The sequence below is a fragment of the Rhinatrema bivittatum genome, chromosome 8 (assembly GCF_901001135.1).
Source record: "Rhinatrema bivittatum chromosome 8, aRhiBiv1.1, whole genome shotgun sequence".
Taxonomy (NCBI): domain Eukaryota; kingdom Metazoa; phylum Chordata; class Amphibia; order Gymnophiona; family Rhinatrematidae; genus Rhinatrema; species Rhinatrema bivittatum.
In genome coordinates, this window is record NC_042622.1 from 65,009,459 (window position 1) to 65,026,737 (window position 17,279).

At 45.6% G+C, this 17,279-nt stretch overlaps 1 protein-coding gene across 1 annotated transcript in view; it reads right to left on the reverse strand.

The window, feature by feature from the left end:
* The window catches only part of CHMP4B (charged multivesicular body protein 4B), a 107,791-nt gene that overhangs the window by 16,498 nt on the left and 74,014 nt on the right, over positions 1 to 17,279 (reverse strand). The window contains exons 2-4 of the mRNA XM_029613990.1: positions 16,885 to 17,062; positions 9,613 to 9,727; positions 4,923 to 5,049 (exon numbers count right to left, since the gene is read on the reverse strand). Coding sequence (XP_029469850.1) covers positions 4,923 to 5,049; positions 9,613 to 9,727; positions 16,885 to 17,062 — 420 coding nt within the window. The remainder of the gene's footprint in view (positions 1 to 4,922; positions 5,050 to 9,612; positions 9,728 to 16,884; positions 17,063 to 17,279) is intronic.

Consider the following 17,279-nt stretch of genomic DNA (forward strand, 5'->3'; position numbering starts at 1 on the left):
AGCTCTGGGATACTGATATTTATGTAAAATGTGGTATAGACAGTGGAACACTGTCATATGTTTACTGGTTGTAGCCAATTACAAGAGTTTTGGCAGAAGGTGTGTGATTATACAGAAAAAATAATCGCCTGTACTAGGGGTGTGCATTCGTTTTCGCCGTATTGGCGATCCACAACGTATATTGCACTATTCGTAGTATTCGTGGGGAAGCGAAACGTATCGCAATTCCTCACGAATACACGAATCTTCGCCAAATTATATGGCCACCTAAATAAAAATTTAAACAAACCCCCCACCCTCCTGAACCCCCCCAAGACTTACCAGAACTCCCTGGAGGTCCAGCAGGGGGTCCGGGAGCCATCCCCTGCGCACTCACCCTCGGTGCCGGTTTCATCATGGCACTGACAGCCTTTGTCACAGGGGCTACCGGTGCCATTGGTCAGCCCCTGTCACATGGCCATCGGCGCCATCTTGTGCTCCTACCACGTGACAGGGGCTGACCAAATGCACCGGTAGCCTCTGTGAGATAATATGGGCAAAGGCTATCGGCGCCATTTTGAGTACTGGCATCGGACGGCCGGCGTGCAGGAGGTCGCTCCGGGACCCCCGTTGGACCCCCAGGGACTTTTGGCCAGTTTGGGGGGGGGGCCTCCTGAACCCCACAAGACTTGCCAAAAGTCCAGCGGGGGTCTGGGAGTGACCTCCTGCACGCCGGCCGTCCGATACCAATACTCAAAATGGCGCCGATCGCCTTTGCCCTCACTATGTCACAGGTACCGACCGTCGACCCCTGTGATATAGTGAGGGCAAAGGCGATCGGCTGCCAGTAATCAAAATGGAGACCAGGGTTCGAGTTCCATTGTCGCTCCATGTGACCCTGGGCAAGTCACTTTACCCTCCATTGCCTCAGGTACAAACGTACAGGTCAATACAGTAAAGTGCGGCCGCGGTTACCCTGCTTCTAACCCGCTTTCTACTCACTTTTCGGCCGTGTTAGTCCAACCCGCGATACATTATCCCCTTTAACCCATTCTTACCGCCTCTTTAAATCACCAGGTAACCCCTTCCGCCCGCCGCATGTATATTAGATGTAAACGATCGAATTAGCTATTCCCTCCCATACAGTAACACGCGCCCCGACTCGCTTTTTTAACCTGCAGTTTTGCCGCGCGTTTAACCTGCTAACTTACTGCCTACCCTTACCCCTGCGTTAGAGGCAGGGGTAAGGGCAGGCGGCAAACTTTCCCCCAGCCCCCGCTCACCTGCCCCTGGCCGTGTCCATGGGTGCTGGTCCCCGGGGCAGCCCCAGTCCTCTCTCCCCTCCTCCCGAAACAACAAAAGCGGAAAAATCAAAAAAGCGAAAAAAAAAAAAAAAAAAGTAGTAACGAAGCGACTTACTTTTCTTGCAGCCCTCCTCCGGAGACTGACCGTGGCTCCCCTGCCTCCCGGAAGGGAAGCATTTGTGGTTTTTGGAAAAACGTGTTTGCCAGGGCCACCGGGGTTGGCTTAAACTGTGCCTCTTCACAGACGCTACATGTGGTAAACTTATTTCTGCCAGGGCTGGTACTACCCCCGTGTCACTAACCATGCTCCCATGAGGTCTGGGCTGCCATCGCCGTACCAGCTGTTCTTGGTGGTCCCAGTAATATATGAGGGGACACACTGGGGTCTGGGTCCGAAAGCCAAGGCTGGATCCAGTGCCTTTTGCTCAACATTCAACTCACCTTGCTGGGGTGAGTGATTCTCTACACCATTAAGCTGCTTAGGCTTTAAGGCTCATCTCTAGGTATTTCCTGGCAGTGTCTCCCATCGTACGTTCTAAATTTCAGGAAGACATGGCGGTAGGGAGGAAGAGGACAACAAATACATTCACTGCTGCCAGCGTAAAGCACCCCTTGTTAGCTCAAACAAGGCCCCATGCAGGTCCAGCCCTCTGTAAAAGGACTCTGATTGCAAGCAAATCAACGAGTCTCCAGCGATCACGGATCCTCCGGAGACGGACCACGGCTCCCCTGCCTCCCGGAGGCAGCTGCCGGCGAAGATGGATGCCTGCACGGGCAAAAGCAGCCCCTGTGCGTGCAATTTGGCCGCTCAAGGCGTGACGTCACGACGTTTGGCGTCACGGCATGTGACGTCACGCCTTGAGCGGCCAAATTGCACGCACAGGGGCCGCTTTCGCCCGTGCAGGCATCCATCTTCGCCGGCGGGGCCGCTTTCGCCGCCGACTGCCCCCCCCGGGAGGCAAGGGAGCTGCGGTCCGTCTCTGGAGGAGGGCTGCAAGAAAAGTAAGTCGCTTTGTTGCTTTACACTTTACATGTAGTTTCACCAGTCCTCTCTCCCCAACTCCCTGCGCCTTGCTTTAGGAGGAGGGGAGAGAGGACTGGCAATCCCGAGCGTAGGAGAACCGTCCTCTTCCTGGTACCTGGTTGAAATGACAGATACCAGCGTGTCTGTGAAGCGTTAGGCCAGCGCACCTAGGATACTGTATAGCGCTCTATACAGTGAAATGGGTTGCGCGGGCCTAACGCTTCACGGACGCTTCTTGGACGCAGCTTGCATTTGCATGACATTTCAATACGGTATCGAGCGGTAGGTGAGCCGGACTGTGCGTGCGGCAACCGCGGGTGCGCCCGGCACTAACGCAGCTCTTCCTACCGCTCCTTACTGTATCGGCCTGTTAGATTGTAAGCTCTCTAGGGATAGGAAAAAACCTAGAGTACCTGAATGTAATCCACTTTGAAGTGCTGAAAAGAGTGCAAAAAGCGGAATATAAATCTAAAAAAAAAAAAAAAGTGATGCAGCGTATCATCCCTGAGCTAGGCAATGAGAACAAGAGGATATTAACTATGGTACAAGATATATGAGACTGCAATTATAGTTTTGGGATGTACCAATTAACACATTCTGTTACTATGCCATATACTTTCTGAGAAACAGGTGCTCAATACAAAAGGCACTTTGTAAAATGGTGTATGGATGTACGTATGGGAAGAGGGGAAAAAAAGAGAAAGAGCATATGAGTTAAAGTAACAGGTGTTAAGTTTACTGTTGGACTGTGCTGAATATTACTACTGGATATTGCGTATAATCAAATCTCAAATAAACAAAATAAAGCTATATAAAAAAAAAAGACAGAAAAAAAAAGCAGCACTCATCACACTGCCAAGTTTAAGGACACTGTGTCAGAGTTGGCAAAGTGGGAATTTCAAAATGTTTAAATGATTCTTAATATCCCAGTGTTACCTGTTATCAACCCTACAGTCTTTTCAGCTGATGTCTTTTGTCACAAAGAGGATAAAGGTATTTCAGGTCCACATGTGCCACACAGAGTTGTCTCTTTCTACTGCTGTACCATGACTTGAAAAACTAGAGCAAACGAGACCCAGCAGTTCAGCAAGATAGGCTGATCCTGTTTTTATCTAGCATGTATTTCCTGCTATACGTTTGTCAACAAATTTTTAGAGATTTTTAAATTCTCATTTCACCAGCTCTGGCAGTATCCTTCTACAATGCAAGTTTTTTTTTTCAGATGGTGACAATGATTAGCCACAATCCATTCCAATTAGAGGTATTGTTTTCCATTTATTTCTTACAGGCAGGAAGTCTCTGTGGAGGGACACATCTGTGCTACACTCCTTGGGAACAATGAACTTTACTTAAAAATCGGCCATGCAGAGTGAACTATATTTCCAGTGCATAGCCAAAAGACTACTGCAAAGACAGCTGAGGTACCTCAGCTTGCGCATCTTCAGCATTTCAACATTTTCAGAACAAACCTTAAATAATATGGTTAGTACTATAATATGTATCTCAAACTCTGCTCATTTCTAGGGTTTTGTCAATATTGCTTCCGAAAAGTACATCAGATACAGATTACTGGTTATTTTTCAAGCTAAGCAATATCAAATAGCATTAAAGAAGTGTAAAATCTTCACAAATACGTCATTAAGTTCCCAGAGCTGCACCCCACCTCACAATCCCTTACCAAGCCCCAGGCACTGAATTAAAATAAACTAGGTAGGAAATTTAGCCTATTTAGTTTCTGATGCTTGCAGGAAGAGACAGAAAATGTTGAATGTAAAAAAAAAAAAAAAAAAAAGAAAACATTTAATAAATGTATATGGAACAGTGATACAACATAAAAGATGGACCCATAGCTCACAAAATGGTCAGACTGTAGTAATAAAGGACTATATTCATAAGGATATAGTACCACCACAAAATACATTAGAAAGGAAGAGACACAGATGGAACATGTTACTGTTGTAGGCCACACATGGGAACCTTTTTCTCCATGTACAGTTATCAAACATTCTGAGACAAAATTATAAAAGTTTTAAACAGAATATATGCATCAGGACTACTAAACCTACACCATAGTTTTCTTTGGCTTCCCCCTGCCCTGGTACAGTTCACATATTTTGGGTTCTATTGTGCACACTCATACTCAATTATCCCTGTCTAAGCAGGGGAGATGGGTTAATGGCACACCATTAGCCCATGTGATGTGATGAAACCTCATCCCAGCTAACGTGCACCACATCCTTCATCTACTTTATTAGAGACTGGATACAGGAGTTAGAAAAAAATGCTACTACTTGAAAAGCAGGTAACAGAGAGAGTTGTGAACATTTACAAAATACTAGATATTTTCTTTAAATATATGCACTTCTAGATGTTACGGAATAGAAGATGTACCCAGGTGTCTCTGTTAAAAACTTTGAGGTTCAAATTGCTGACTGTTCAAAGGATAATATGAATATACGGCTGAAAATAGTTTGCTTCAACTTTAAAGGATTTTTAAAATAAAGTTAATTAAAATACTGGATAGCTCACCAAAGTCTCTTTAAATGAAACCAAATTTAGAAGTTATCAGATCACAGGAACTCATCACTTGTTTAAGAGCACATTATTTTGCTTACTTGGCTTGGTGGGTAGTGATACAGAGGGGACACTTGGTAAAGGTACAGTTTCTGGACCCTGAATCTCCAACAAATTCTTGTCCAGTTCCTCTTGTTCTAGTTCTTCTAGCTCTGCCATGAGGTCATCCTAATATCAGAAGAGAAAGCCCATGTGTGAGACTACATACATTTCCAAAACCAGATAAAAGCAAGAAGCTGGTTTTAACCATTTTCCATAATAAATGAAACTCATAAGAACATAAGAAACTGCCATGCTGGGTCAGACTAAGGATCCCTCAAGCCCAGCATCCTGTTTCCAACAGAGGCCATACCAGGCAATCACCCAATAACCAAGAAGATCCCATGCTACTGATGCAATTAATACCAGTGGCTATTCCCTAAGTAAACTTGATTAATAGCCGTTAATGGACTTCTCCTCCAAGTATCTTACTGGCCTGTTTGCTTTGAAAAGATTGTAAGTTATACAGAAGAGAGACCATCTCTAATGTATATCTGTATAGCATTACTTAAGTCTAATAACACTATAGAGAAATGTAGTAGTAGAAAGACATTCCAACGAGGAGATATTTTACTTCCCATTCATGTCAGGAAAAACGTCAGGTCCTATTGCTCACTGCTAGCCGATTTTATTGCTGGGCAAATGAAATTTCATGTTTAGTCCATTGGCACAGGAAAGCAGAGTTACTTACCTGTAACAGGTGATCTCCCAGGACAGCAGGATGTTAGTCCTCACAGATGGGTGACATCTTCAGATAGAGCCACATCACGGAACACTTTTGTCAAAGTTTCTAGAACTTTGACTGGCACACTGAGCATGCCACCAACCACGTGGCCACACAGGGTCCCCCTTCAGTCTCGTTTCAAAGCAGAAAAAATACAAGAGAAAAATAAAACAAAAAAACACAGACGAACCCAACTCAGCGGGGTGGTTTCGTGAGGACTAACATCCGGCTGTCCTGGAAAAACACCTGCTACAGGTAAGCAACTCTGCTTTCTCCCAGGACAAGCAGGATGATAATCCTCACAGATGGCTGCAGGCTACCTCCGGAACATATTAGGCCAACAGGCATGCAATAACATGCAACAGGCACAACAACAGGGGTGCTGCTGGCAACAACGGGGGCAGTCTGAACCTCATACTGGGCCCTAGGTAGGAAGAGTTGGGTTTTCACACTGGAAATAGGTTTCGAAGGACAGACTGGCCAAAGCTGCTCTCCTGTCGACTGACCTTGTCCAGACAGTAATGGGCTGTGAAGGTGTGGAGGGAACTCCACGTCGTGGCCTTACAGATGTCAGCAATGGGGACTGCCCGGAAGTGTGCCACTGTCGCTGCCATGGCCCTTACTGAGTGTGCTTTCACTCTGTACCCGAGTGGAAGGCCTGCTTGCTGGTAGCAGAAAGCAATACAGTCCGCCAACCAATTGGACAGGGTCTGCTTGCCCACTGCAACTCCAAGTCTATTTTTGTCAAAGGAGACAGAGTTGGGTGGACTGCCCGTGGGCAGCGATGCGCTCTAAATAAAAGGTGAGCGCACGTTTGCAGTCCAAGGTATGCAGAGTCCGCTCACCTGGATGAAAGTGTGGCCTCAGGAAAAAGGTGGGCAACACTATGGACTGATTCAGGTGAAAGTCAGTCACTACCTTAGGCAGGAATTTAAGGTGAGTGCGTAGCACCAACCTGTCGTGGAGGAACCTCGTGTAAGGCAGATAGATCACGAGGGCCTGCAGCTCACTGACTCTGTAAGCAGAAGTAACCACCACTAGAAAGACCTTCCAGGTGAGGTGCTTCAACTCGCAGGAGCACAGGGGCTCAAACAGAGACCGCATGAGCCACACCAGCACTATGTTGAGGTCCCAAGCCACAACAGGGGGACGTAGTAAGAGGCTCCAGTTGAAGTAAGCCTCTCATGAAGCACCCCACTAAGGGCTGCACAGAGACCGGAGTCTCGCCCATTCCACGGTGGTAGACGCTGATGGCACTCAGATGCACCCGGATTGAGGAAGTCTGAAGTCCAGACTCCGAAAGGCGCCAGAGGTAGTTCAAAAGCCTAGGTGTGGGGTAAATGAAGGGGTCAAGACCCTCCTCTGTGCACCAGGATGAGAATCTCCTCCACTTTGGTAGGTCTTCCGTGTGGAAGGCTTACGTGAAGCTACAAGGACTTGCAAGACATTGTCCGAAAGTACTAGCCTTTCAATATCAAGGCCGTGAGAGCCAACAATCAGAAGTTCGGGTGGTTTAGCCTGCCCTGATCCTGCATGATGAGGTCGATCGAGGTGCCCAGGTGAATGGACTCCTGGACAGACAGGTCGCGGAGTATCAGAAACCAGACCTGACGTAGCCAATACGGGGCTATGAGGATCATGGAGCCTCGGGTCCTGTTGTAACTTCACAGGAGTCTTGCTTATTAGCGGAATCGGAGGGTATGCATACAAGAGACCCGCACTCCAGGAGTGGGCGAAGGCATCCACGGCTGGTTTCTGTCCTTCCTTCTACAGGGAGCAGAAGCGGTCCACCTTGTGGTTCTGCGAGGAATTGAGGAGATCTTTGCCTGGTTGACCCCACCGACGGAAGACAGTGTCTGCCACCGAGAGGTTTAGGGACCACTCGTGTGGGTGGAAGGTCCGACTGAGGCGGTCTGCCACTACATACTTGGTCCCTGCCTGGTAGATGGCCTGTAGGAGCATGGAATGTGACAGGGCCCAGGCTCAAATCTGCGCCGCCTCTTGACAGAGGAGATAAGAGCTTGTGCCCCTGTTTGTTCACATACCACATAGCCACTTGGTTGTCCGTCTGGATCAAGATGACCCTGTTGGACAGGCAGTCCTGGAAAGTGTAGAGTGCATACCGCATCACTCGGAGTTCCAGGAAGTTTATCTGGCATCTCGCCTCAGGCTTCGACCAAACCCCTTGTGTGGGGAGGCCATTGACATGGGGCCCCCAGCCTAGGTTGAAGGCATCCATGGTCAGGATCACCTGAGCAGCAGGGGGCTGAAAAGGAAGTCCCTTGCTGAGGTTGGATTCCTGCACCCACCAGGCGAAGGAGAGCTGGAGTGGTTTGGTTATCTGGACCAGTGTGGAGAGTTCTTGAGAGGCTTGGTGCCAATGGGACAGTAGGGCCCATTGTGTGACCCTCATGGCCAGGTGGGCCATTGGGGTGATGTGAACCGATGCCATGTGACCCAGCAACTTCAGGAGCAGGCGGGCCGTGGCCATCCGCCGGCGACGAAGGGACCTGACAAGCCCAGTCAGGATTGCTATGCGTTCGCTGGGAAGGAACGCCTTGGCTACTGTTGTGTCCAGATCAGCGCCGATGAAGTTGAGTCAGCTGGGATTTAGGGTAGTTTACAAGGAACCCAGTGATTGGAGGCGGCTAATTGTCACGTGCAGGGACTGAAGAGCTCCCCACTTTTGAAGAACTCTTGATGAGTCAATCATTCAGATATGGGAACATGTGCACCCCGTTCCGGCGCAAATGTGCTCCCATCACTGCCAGGCACTTTGTGAAGACCCGGGGTGTGGAGGCTAGCCCGAAGGGAAGAACCCTGTATTAGAAGTACTGGTGGCCTACTACGAAGTTAAGATACTTGCAAAGAGGTCAAAAGATGGCAATGTGCGTGTAGGCATCCTGTAGATCCAATCAGATACCAATCAGAGCAAATATCCCCGACTACCTGTTGCTTTCTACTTTCAAGATAGGACTGAAACCATTTTAACACCACCCCAGCAATCCCGATCTCCTTGAGATGGCAGAGGAGGTTCTTGTGATTGATTGTGTCAAATACTGAGAAAATATTCAGAATGATAAGGACTTATGTTTAACCACTATCAAGACCTCTCCTTAAAGAATCAAGGAGAGAAATTAATAAGTTTCTGTACTTAAAGATTTTCAGAAGCCGAATTGAAACTGGTGTTACTTCTGATGGTCATTTACAAAATAGGCAAGTTGTTTCAGCACAGCAGATTTTATTACTTTTGCCACAAAGAACAATGATAATATTGGCCTATAGCTAGCCAATTCGACTGAGTTTAAGTTGGCTTCTTCAAAAGTGGACAAACCGCTGCAGTTTTTAGAGTGTCTGGCATTTCTTCATTTTAGTTTTCAGTTATTGCTGCTGATCTAATTAAAATATTTTGCTCTGGATTTGCTACTTAATTTGACTTTAAATAGCCTGTTACCCTGCTCAAGGCTCCCCATCCCTTCTAGAAAGTGCACGGAGGCGTTGTGACCTATACTGGGTCACAACGCCTGGGTCACACTATTCAGAGGGGCAGCATCTCTGCTCTAGTGGTTATTTAAACAGGCCTTTCCATAAACCTCAGAGCCCCCCCAGCTGTTACGAACGATCACTCAACAATTTGTAAATAATTGATACATTTATCTAGTTACTGTCTGCTATGTCTTCCTCTTCCCAGTTCCGTCACCCCTATTCATTGTAACTTTTGTCTTCTCTATCCCATGTTAATAGTTAGTTAGGTTACAACCCCTGTTTTCTGTAAACCGACATAGGATATGATATGTATCATGAATGCCGGTATAAAAAAGCACTAAATAAATAAATAGTGTGGCAAAAAGGCTATTCAACATATCAGGGTGACACACCAATAACACAGTGAGGACTGTCTGGAATTGTTAAAATTGATATTAAATCCTAAGAAAACATAACACAACACAAGAATATGAACTCCTTACTTCATCAAAATCCTCGCCAAATCCTACGGGTTTGGAAATGACTTCCGAGATCTCCTGTGCCAGATCTTGCTGATCTGCAATATCTTGCATAAGCTCATCTACTTTATCAATGTCCCTAGAAATAGAAAAAGCAGATATCACAATTCCAAATTCAGTAGAAAATTGAGGGGGGTTAATGTAAAATTTAACCTTACCTGTTTCTTTCTTTTTCTCGAATCCTGCTAGACCAGTCTACACTAGAGGGATATCCATATTCTATAGCTGCAGTGATAGAGGACAACCCTGATTATAAGGGAGGTGTGGTCCTAGGCAGTTGCAGAAGCTTTTTGTCAGAGTAGTTAGACAATCACCAAACCCAATTTTCAGGAAACTAATTTAAAATGAAACCCAAGAAAGGGGATTTTCTCTAATTCTTATCTGTATATGCCTGCCTAATCAGTTTGAAGGGAGGGCCTATTAGGGCTTCCAGTACCAGGTTGAGGCTCCACTGAGGGTCTACCGGGGGAAGGGGCATGGATACATTTTACTCATCGTAAATAATGAACCATGTCCAGGTGCGCAGCTGTCATCCTTTAATTGTGCCCCTATAACAAGATATCCCATGGCTACCATGTGTACCTTCACTTTTTGAAGGAAACTCAGATATGCGCCATATCTGCTTTTCCATGGTGATGTTTTGTAGCCATGATAGAACTCCTCAAACATATGCCAGATCCAGATATAAGTTAGGGATGTTTATGTTCTTCATGCCTTCAGCATCGAAAAAATGACTATCTAGAAGTAACCTTTCCTATATAGCTGCTACCTTTCAAGGGCCAGGCCATAAGAGAATGGAATGGGCTCTTCCATCATGACTGGGCCCTGCCATAGCAGTTCATAACCGTTGGGAAGACACTGTGGTGGGCTGTCCAGGAGCCTCACAAGGTCCACATACCATAGCTATCTTGGCCAATCAGGGGCCACCAGGATCACTGTGGTAGGATTATCCTCCATCCTCTTTAATACCCTGCCTATAAGTGGCCACAGAGGGAACCATACAGTAGGGAGTCCCTTAGCCAAGGCTTGATTACAGCATCTATTTCGCTGGATCCCCATTCTCTCCTTCTGCTGTAGAATCTGCTGGCAGAAAAAGACCAAATGGTCCATCCAGTCTGCCCAGCAAACTTCCCACGGTAGTAACTGCCACTCCGTCCAGGTTACCCCCAGGCCCACAACCCCATGCCTCTTTTCATTCATTCCCATCCTCTAGCCTTTAGGGATCCAGTGTTATCGCATGCCCTGTTGAAATCCTTCATGGTTTTAATCTTCACCGCTTCCTCCTTTGGTGTTCATTCTGGTCACCATCAAGTCCCTGAAGGGAGGACTCCACCAGTTCATTATCTGCTGGAAGGCCTCCTCACTGAATTCCCAATCCCCTGTGTCCAACCTGTTCCTGCTGAGAAAGTCTGCCTGGATATTCTCGCTTCTTGCAATATGGGCTACTGAAAGGCACAATAAATTGTTTTGCTCAGATAAAAAGATGATTTGCCTCTTCTGCCAATGATGCTGCAAGTGCCTCCCTGCTTGTTCATGTATGCCACTGCTGTGGCATTATTCAACAGAACTCTGTTTTTCCTTTTTCATGGGTAGGAAGTGTCCTAAGACCAGTATGATAGCCCTTGCTTCCAACCTGTTTGACCAGATTGATTCTTCTACATCTAGCCACCCTGAGCTGTCTAGTCCTAACCCTTTCTTGAAGATTCTCAGGATTCAACCACCAGATCAAGCTTTCCTTTGCTTGTTGAAGTACCAGAAGGCAGGACTCGTAGTCCTGTGAGATGGGGAAATGATGTAATGGGATGCATGTGTGCCCCAGCCCAAGGGACTAAATCTAATGCTGATGTCAAATTCTAGGAGTTGAAAATAATCCTACACTCTGGAAGCTTCTTGTGCCTGGAAGACCCAATACAAGTGATGACTTTTCTGATCCTTTTGTGAGTCGACAAGACTCGACCTTCCCTGGTATAGAAGAGGGCTCCTAAAAACTCTTAGGACTGAGAGGGTGTGAGGGCAACCCAGTCCAAACGCTCTAGGAATTGGACTACTGAGGCACACACTCACTGGCTTTCCTGAAATGACTTGGCCCTAATGAGCCAACTGTCCAGATAAGGGTGTACCATTATCTCCTGCTTGCATAGGGCTACTGCTACAATTACCATCACCGTGGTAAATGTTCTTGGGGCAGTTGCTAGCCTGGAATTGAAAGTACTTGTCCAGAATACGGAACTGGAGAAACCTCTGAACAATCTTCCAGACAGACATATGGAAATAAGCCTCTGCTAGATCTAGAAAGGTGAGAGGTTCCCTTTTCCTTACTTCCGTCATAACAGACCAGAGAGTTTCCATCTGGAAACAAGATATATGAAGGAATATGTTGACCCCTTTGAGGCCAGGACAAGTCAAAAGAACCCATCTTTCTTTGGTACCACAAAATATACTATGTCCCTCAAACTTGCTCTAGAGGTGGCACTAGAATAATGGCCTGTAGGTTCTGTAGCCTTGTAAGGTTGACATTTATAACCTCCCTCTTGGACAGAGATATATAGGGGGAAATCATGAAAGTGTTTGGGACTGGTATAGCCAGTTCCAGTCAATATCCTCTCTCCACAATATCTAGCACCCATCTGCCTATGGTGATCTGTGTCCATTCCTAGTAAAATAGTAAGAGGCGGGCACCAACCAATATAAATGCCGGTGGGACCCTTTGAGTGTCATTAGGATTGGTGACCACAGGCTATTGCCATAGCGGAGTCCCCTTTAGTTTTCTTAACCCCCCCAAAAAAGTGGGCCTTGTATTTAGTTCCTGTGCCCCTGCTCTTAGGAGAATGGGCTTTGTGCCATGTTGTCCTGTGGGTGGAGAACCCAGAAGGGAAGGAACAGGGCTCAGGCTTTATAGGAGCTGTTCTGCTCTTATGTCAGCCCCCTTTGGGGCCTGCAAAGACAGGCCTCCTGCTTGCTCCACGTTTTCTGGGAAGGAAGGGGCTCTTGGACTGCACAGTAAAGCCGGCTCCAGGTTGCGGTCACATGAAGCTGGTGACACTGGGTAGCATTTGGTGCCATAGACAGCTCACATGCAGCCCCGCATTCTCTCTTTTTTTTTTTTTTTTTTTTTTTTTTTTTTTAATTAAAACATGCTTCCAGTCCTGCTCTGGGAAAACTAGCACTGCTGCTGTCAGTGGCCTCATTATAGTGTCCTATTTCCCTTCCTAAAGACAGACTTGGCTACTCACCACCTCCAGGCTATCAGAGTCCTGCCTTCCCTCAGAGCTCAACTCAGCTTCCCAGCACTCTTGGATCATTTTGGTTTTTTTTTATTTTAACCAGCGGGGACAAAAGAGCAGAGAGAAAAGAGGAAGCAGAAGGGGCTTCAAGCTCCCCCAAGTCCAGGACACCTTGCAGATTTCCCAGTTGCGTACAACCGGGGACCTTTCCACCAAGGGTGATCCACCAGACTCCTAGACTTAACTGGGATACAGCTTTGGTGCCTACAACCAGAAACCCTTGGAAGGCAAGCACAACTGGGGAAATCAGCCCCTTTGGGTTGCTGACCCAGGAGCAGGAGTTGCTCGACCAGGCAGAGGCATAACCTTGGCTCTGGGAGGTTTTTTTTTTGTAGTCAAAAAGATCTCTGGTGTCCACAACTGCTGGAGTCAGAGACTACTGGCAATTGCCTAAGACCACATCTCCCTTATAGCCAGCAATGAGTTCACAAAGGGGAAGGGGGGGGGGGGGGGGGAAAGAAAGAGGTATTTTCTGTCTCTGGAAGCTGTGGAACATGGATAGCCCTCTATAGCAGACTGGTTGGTCTAACAGGAAGAAAAAAAAAAACATTTTGAAAATATCCAGATGCAGTAACAAACACTTTATAAAGCAAACAGCTTTATGAGAAAATGTCAGCAACTAAGGCTTAGCCACTTTGTGCTAAGGTGAATATCTCCTTATACTGCAGTACCCCTTTTACTTCAGATGAAAATATATGGGCTGGCAGGGACCACCCAAAAGAGCAACTATTTTTTCTTAAAATAAATATATATTGGGCCTGATTTTCAAAGCATGTTCAGGGCTCGATAGCTGGATAAGTAGGACTTATATGGCTATCTTGTGGGCTGCGAAATATCCAGTTATACATAGCAACTGCTAGATAGCTGAGTAAGTCATTTATCTGGTTATCTTTTAGCCGGTCAATTTGTGGGAGGACAGGATCAGTTAAGTTAACTGGATAAAGATATTCACTCCTATCTGGCTAAGTTAATCGGTTAAGTTAGACCAACTAAGTAGCGAGATATACGCAGATATTCAGTGGCATAGCTGTGCCACTGATTGTCCCTTGTAACTTAGCCAGATAAAGGTATATCCAGCTAAGCTACTTATCCAGACAGCATTGCATATTAGGCCCATAAAAATTAACAGCCCACAAATGTTAACTTTACCTCAACAACAAATTTAGGTAAGAACATAAATGCCCATCAACCACTGTTTCCATCCAGCACAATACACACATCACTCATAGAACATAACTATCTGCTTAGAGAGCACAGCATAGTAATTCTACCTCTCAATATAGAAAATACAATCAGAAACAGATCTCTCTCTACAAAACAAAACCTTACAGAATGGAGACAGCCTGCAAGATAACATGTTTTATACAAAGTTTTATACAAATGTTTTATACAAAGTTTTTACATGGATTTGTATTCTTTCAGTTTTAATGTTATAATGTAAAGCAATATGCTGAATTAATGTTTGAATGTAAACCGTGGTGATGTTACTTACGTGCCCCGGTATATAAAAAAACCCGTAAATAAATAAATAAATAAAGAATGTTTTACAAGTTGGCATCTAGGCACAGTGTAGTCTACATAGAATAGCACAAGACTAGTTTCTTAACTTGGTAGTTAATGTTCTCTGATGCTGAAGGGGAGACTTGTGGACCATTTCCAGTTAAAACTCCCTTTCCATAGTCTGTGTATGTTGCTAAAATAGCAGTCCAAGTAAGGAGGCACCAGAAAGTACATTTTTAGGGAATGCTATCCTGCTCTCATTCCTTGTAGGTGATTGAAGTAACCAATTAGCAAGAGTGGAAAAATATTTAGAAACTTGGATGTCAGACAAAGTTTTTGGAGAGAGAGTAAAAGATACTATTTCTCCTTATAAACACACATTCAATTTTGTTTCTCTCGGTTTTTTTTTTGGGGGGGGGGGGGGGGGTTGTACCCATCCAACCTTAATCTTCCCTCTCTCCCCTTCCTTCTCTCTCTATACAATCTTTTCCACTTTCCCTTCACCAGTCTGTTCCTCGCTCCATCAATCTAGTTCAGCGATTCTCAACCGGTGTGTTGCGACATACCAGTATGTCGCCAAGCACCAGCAGGTGTGTCGCAGCTTCCATTGCCCCACTTGCGCTTCCCTCTCTCTCCATCGCAGCGAGACACATTCTTCCACTAAAACTGCTGCCCTTAGTGGAAGCTGTTAAACATCAGCGGTATGGCCCTTTCTTCTTCCCACCCCCACAGCCCGGAACAGGAAGTGATGCACAGTGGGGCATGTGGGAAGTATCATAAAGTAGCGGCTAGAGTGCGGGCCCAAACTTAAATGAAGCACAGCTGGCGATCAGTGATGGAAGAAAGAGCAGAGTTAGCCCCGCAACCGATGGGATTCTTCATTTATGGGCCACGGGGACTTGAGGAGGAGGCTAGTACAGCTGTCATTTGCTCGGGGGGGGGGGGGGCGCGATTCTTGAGTGAAGGCAAGCCAGAGAGAGAAAGAGGATGTGGGTGTGATTGATAGTATATATAAGTAAGAGAGTGTGTTTGTGCAAGCGTGATTGACACGTGTGCGATTGAGAGACAGACAGGTCAGGGAGGTGACTGATGTGTATGAGACACAAACAGGCTGGTTAGGCATGTGACTGGTGTGCAAGAGACAGATTGGTTGTGGGTTGTAATTGGTGTGTATGAGTGAGAGACTGATTGTGGGCCCTAAGGAAGAGGACTTTGAGTACAGAGCTTCAGCATCCACTGCTGCTTCTGGCAAGTGCTATTGGCCTGCAAGGAAAAGGAGTAGGAGAGCTGCTGGAGAGAGTAAAAAATGATGGTTTTTTAAGTTAATTTTTCTTGATTGACTGCCATTTTAATTATTGGGTATTGTGATATGTGCTGTTTTAAAATATTTTATTGCTGTTTGAAGAATTTTCAATAATTTTTATGAATTTTTAATTGATGAATGTTATTCTGTTTATCAGCTGTTTTGTAACCAGCATTAGTATAGTTTTACAATTATTTCTGTATGGGGATCTATAGCAGCTTGGCTTGTTTTTCCTAATAGGAGGTGAATTAGTGTTTAGGGCCTGGTTTAATATTTGTGGTGTTGCCTTTTCACAGATAGGATAGTTTGAGTGTGTTCCACAATACAGGTGTAACTTTGTGCATATTAGTGTGTGCATTATTGCAGATCCTGGGCCTATGTTAGGTGCTATATTTCTGTTTCCATTTCTCCAGTTTTGCATTGCATGCAGAGTGGCTTTTTTGGTTTCCATTCTAGTTTCTGCCCATATTTGTAATTTGTGGTCTTTCTGTTCTTGGTGAACGTCAGTTTTGTGTATATGAACTGAAATATTTTACTTGCATGTAGGCATTTGTATCAATCTTATTTGTGTTTTTTTCAATAGGACATGCACTGGTGGTAAATTACTGTCTTTTCATAAGGGGGGCTATTTTACCTGGTAGTAGAGGGAGTTTGCTTTGCTGTTATGGAGATGACATCATAACCAGAATATCATTTTTTTTTTTAATATGGTGAATTGTTGGGGAGGGTTGAGTGGTTCCTGTGGATGCAGAGTGTATGTTTACATTTAGCCCCATGACTGTCATGTGTTCACTGAGTCACGCATGTGAGAACCATCTGTCAGGTGTGTCCCGACCAAAAACAGTTGAGAACCACTGATCTAGTTAATCCTGCTGGCCCCAATGTCCTAGTTCCTCTTCCCTACAGCAGGGGCGTGAGGTTGGATTTGGCTGCAGCAATGGCAAGCGCCAGGAATCAAACTGTAGTCATCCATGTGACAAGAAGCCTGCCCTGACACATACCGGGGGGGGGGGGGGGGGGGGGGGGGGGGAACGGGACTTCAGGTTGTATATAATAACTTCATGGTGTGAGACAGAATATAGTTATTGATTAGTTTTACATTTGTCTATGGTGTGAGAATCAAAGCTCGGCCAAGAAAAAATTTCATACATGTTATCATGAGCAGCTTTCATGGCTTTGGCAGCAAATCCCATGTTCTTCAGCACTTCGGTGTTCGTGTTGGCATTTTCCAGTGCTTCCCGCTGGAACTCTATCGTGGACAGTGTACCATCTATCTGCGCGAGCTGTTTCTCGTACCTCTTCTTCCGCTTTAAGGCTTGAAGAGCAGCTGGATAAAACAAACATGAAACTATGGATATGAAAACGGTCAATCAAGCCACATAAAACTAGCCCCCAGAAGGTAAATGTGCACAATTTCCTGAGAGCTCCAGAAGAAGCATGTATGGTCTTTAATACTTTATTTTCAAATCTAGCTGACCTTCAAGTCTCTCAAAAACAGATATAAAATTTTCTGAGGAAAGCCTCTTTTACAGACCTTAAGTACT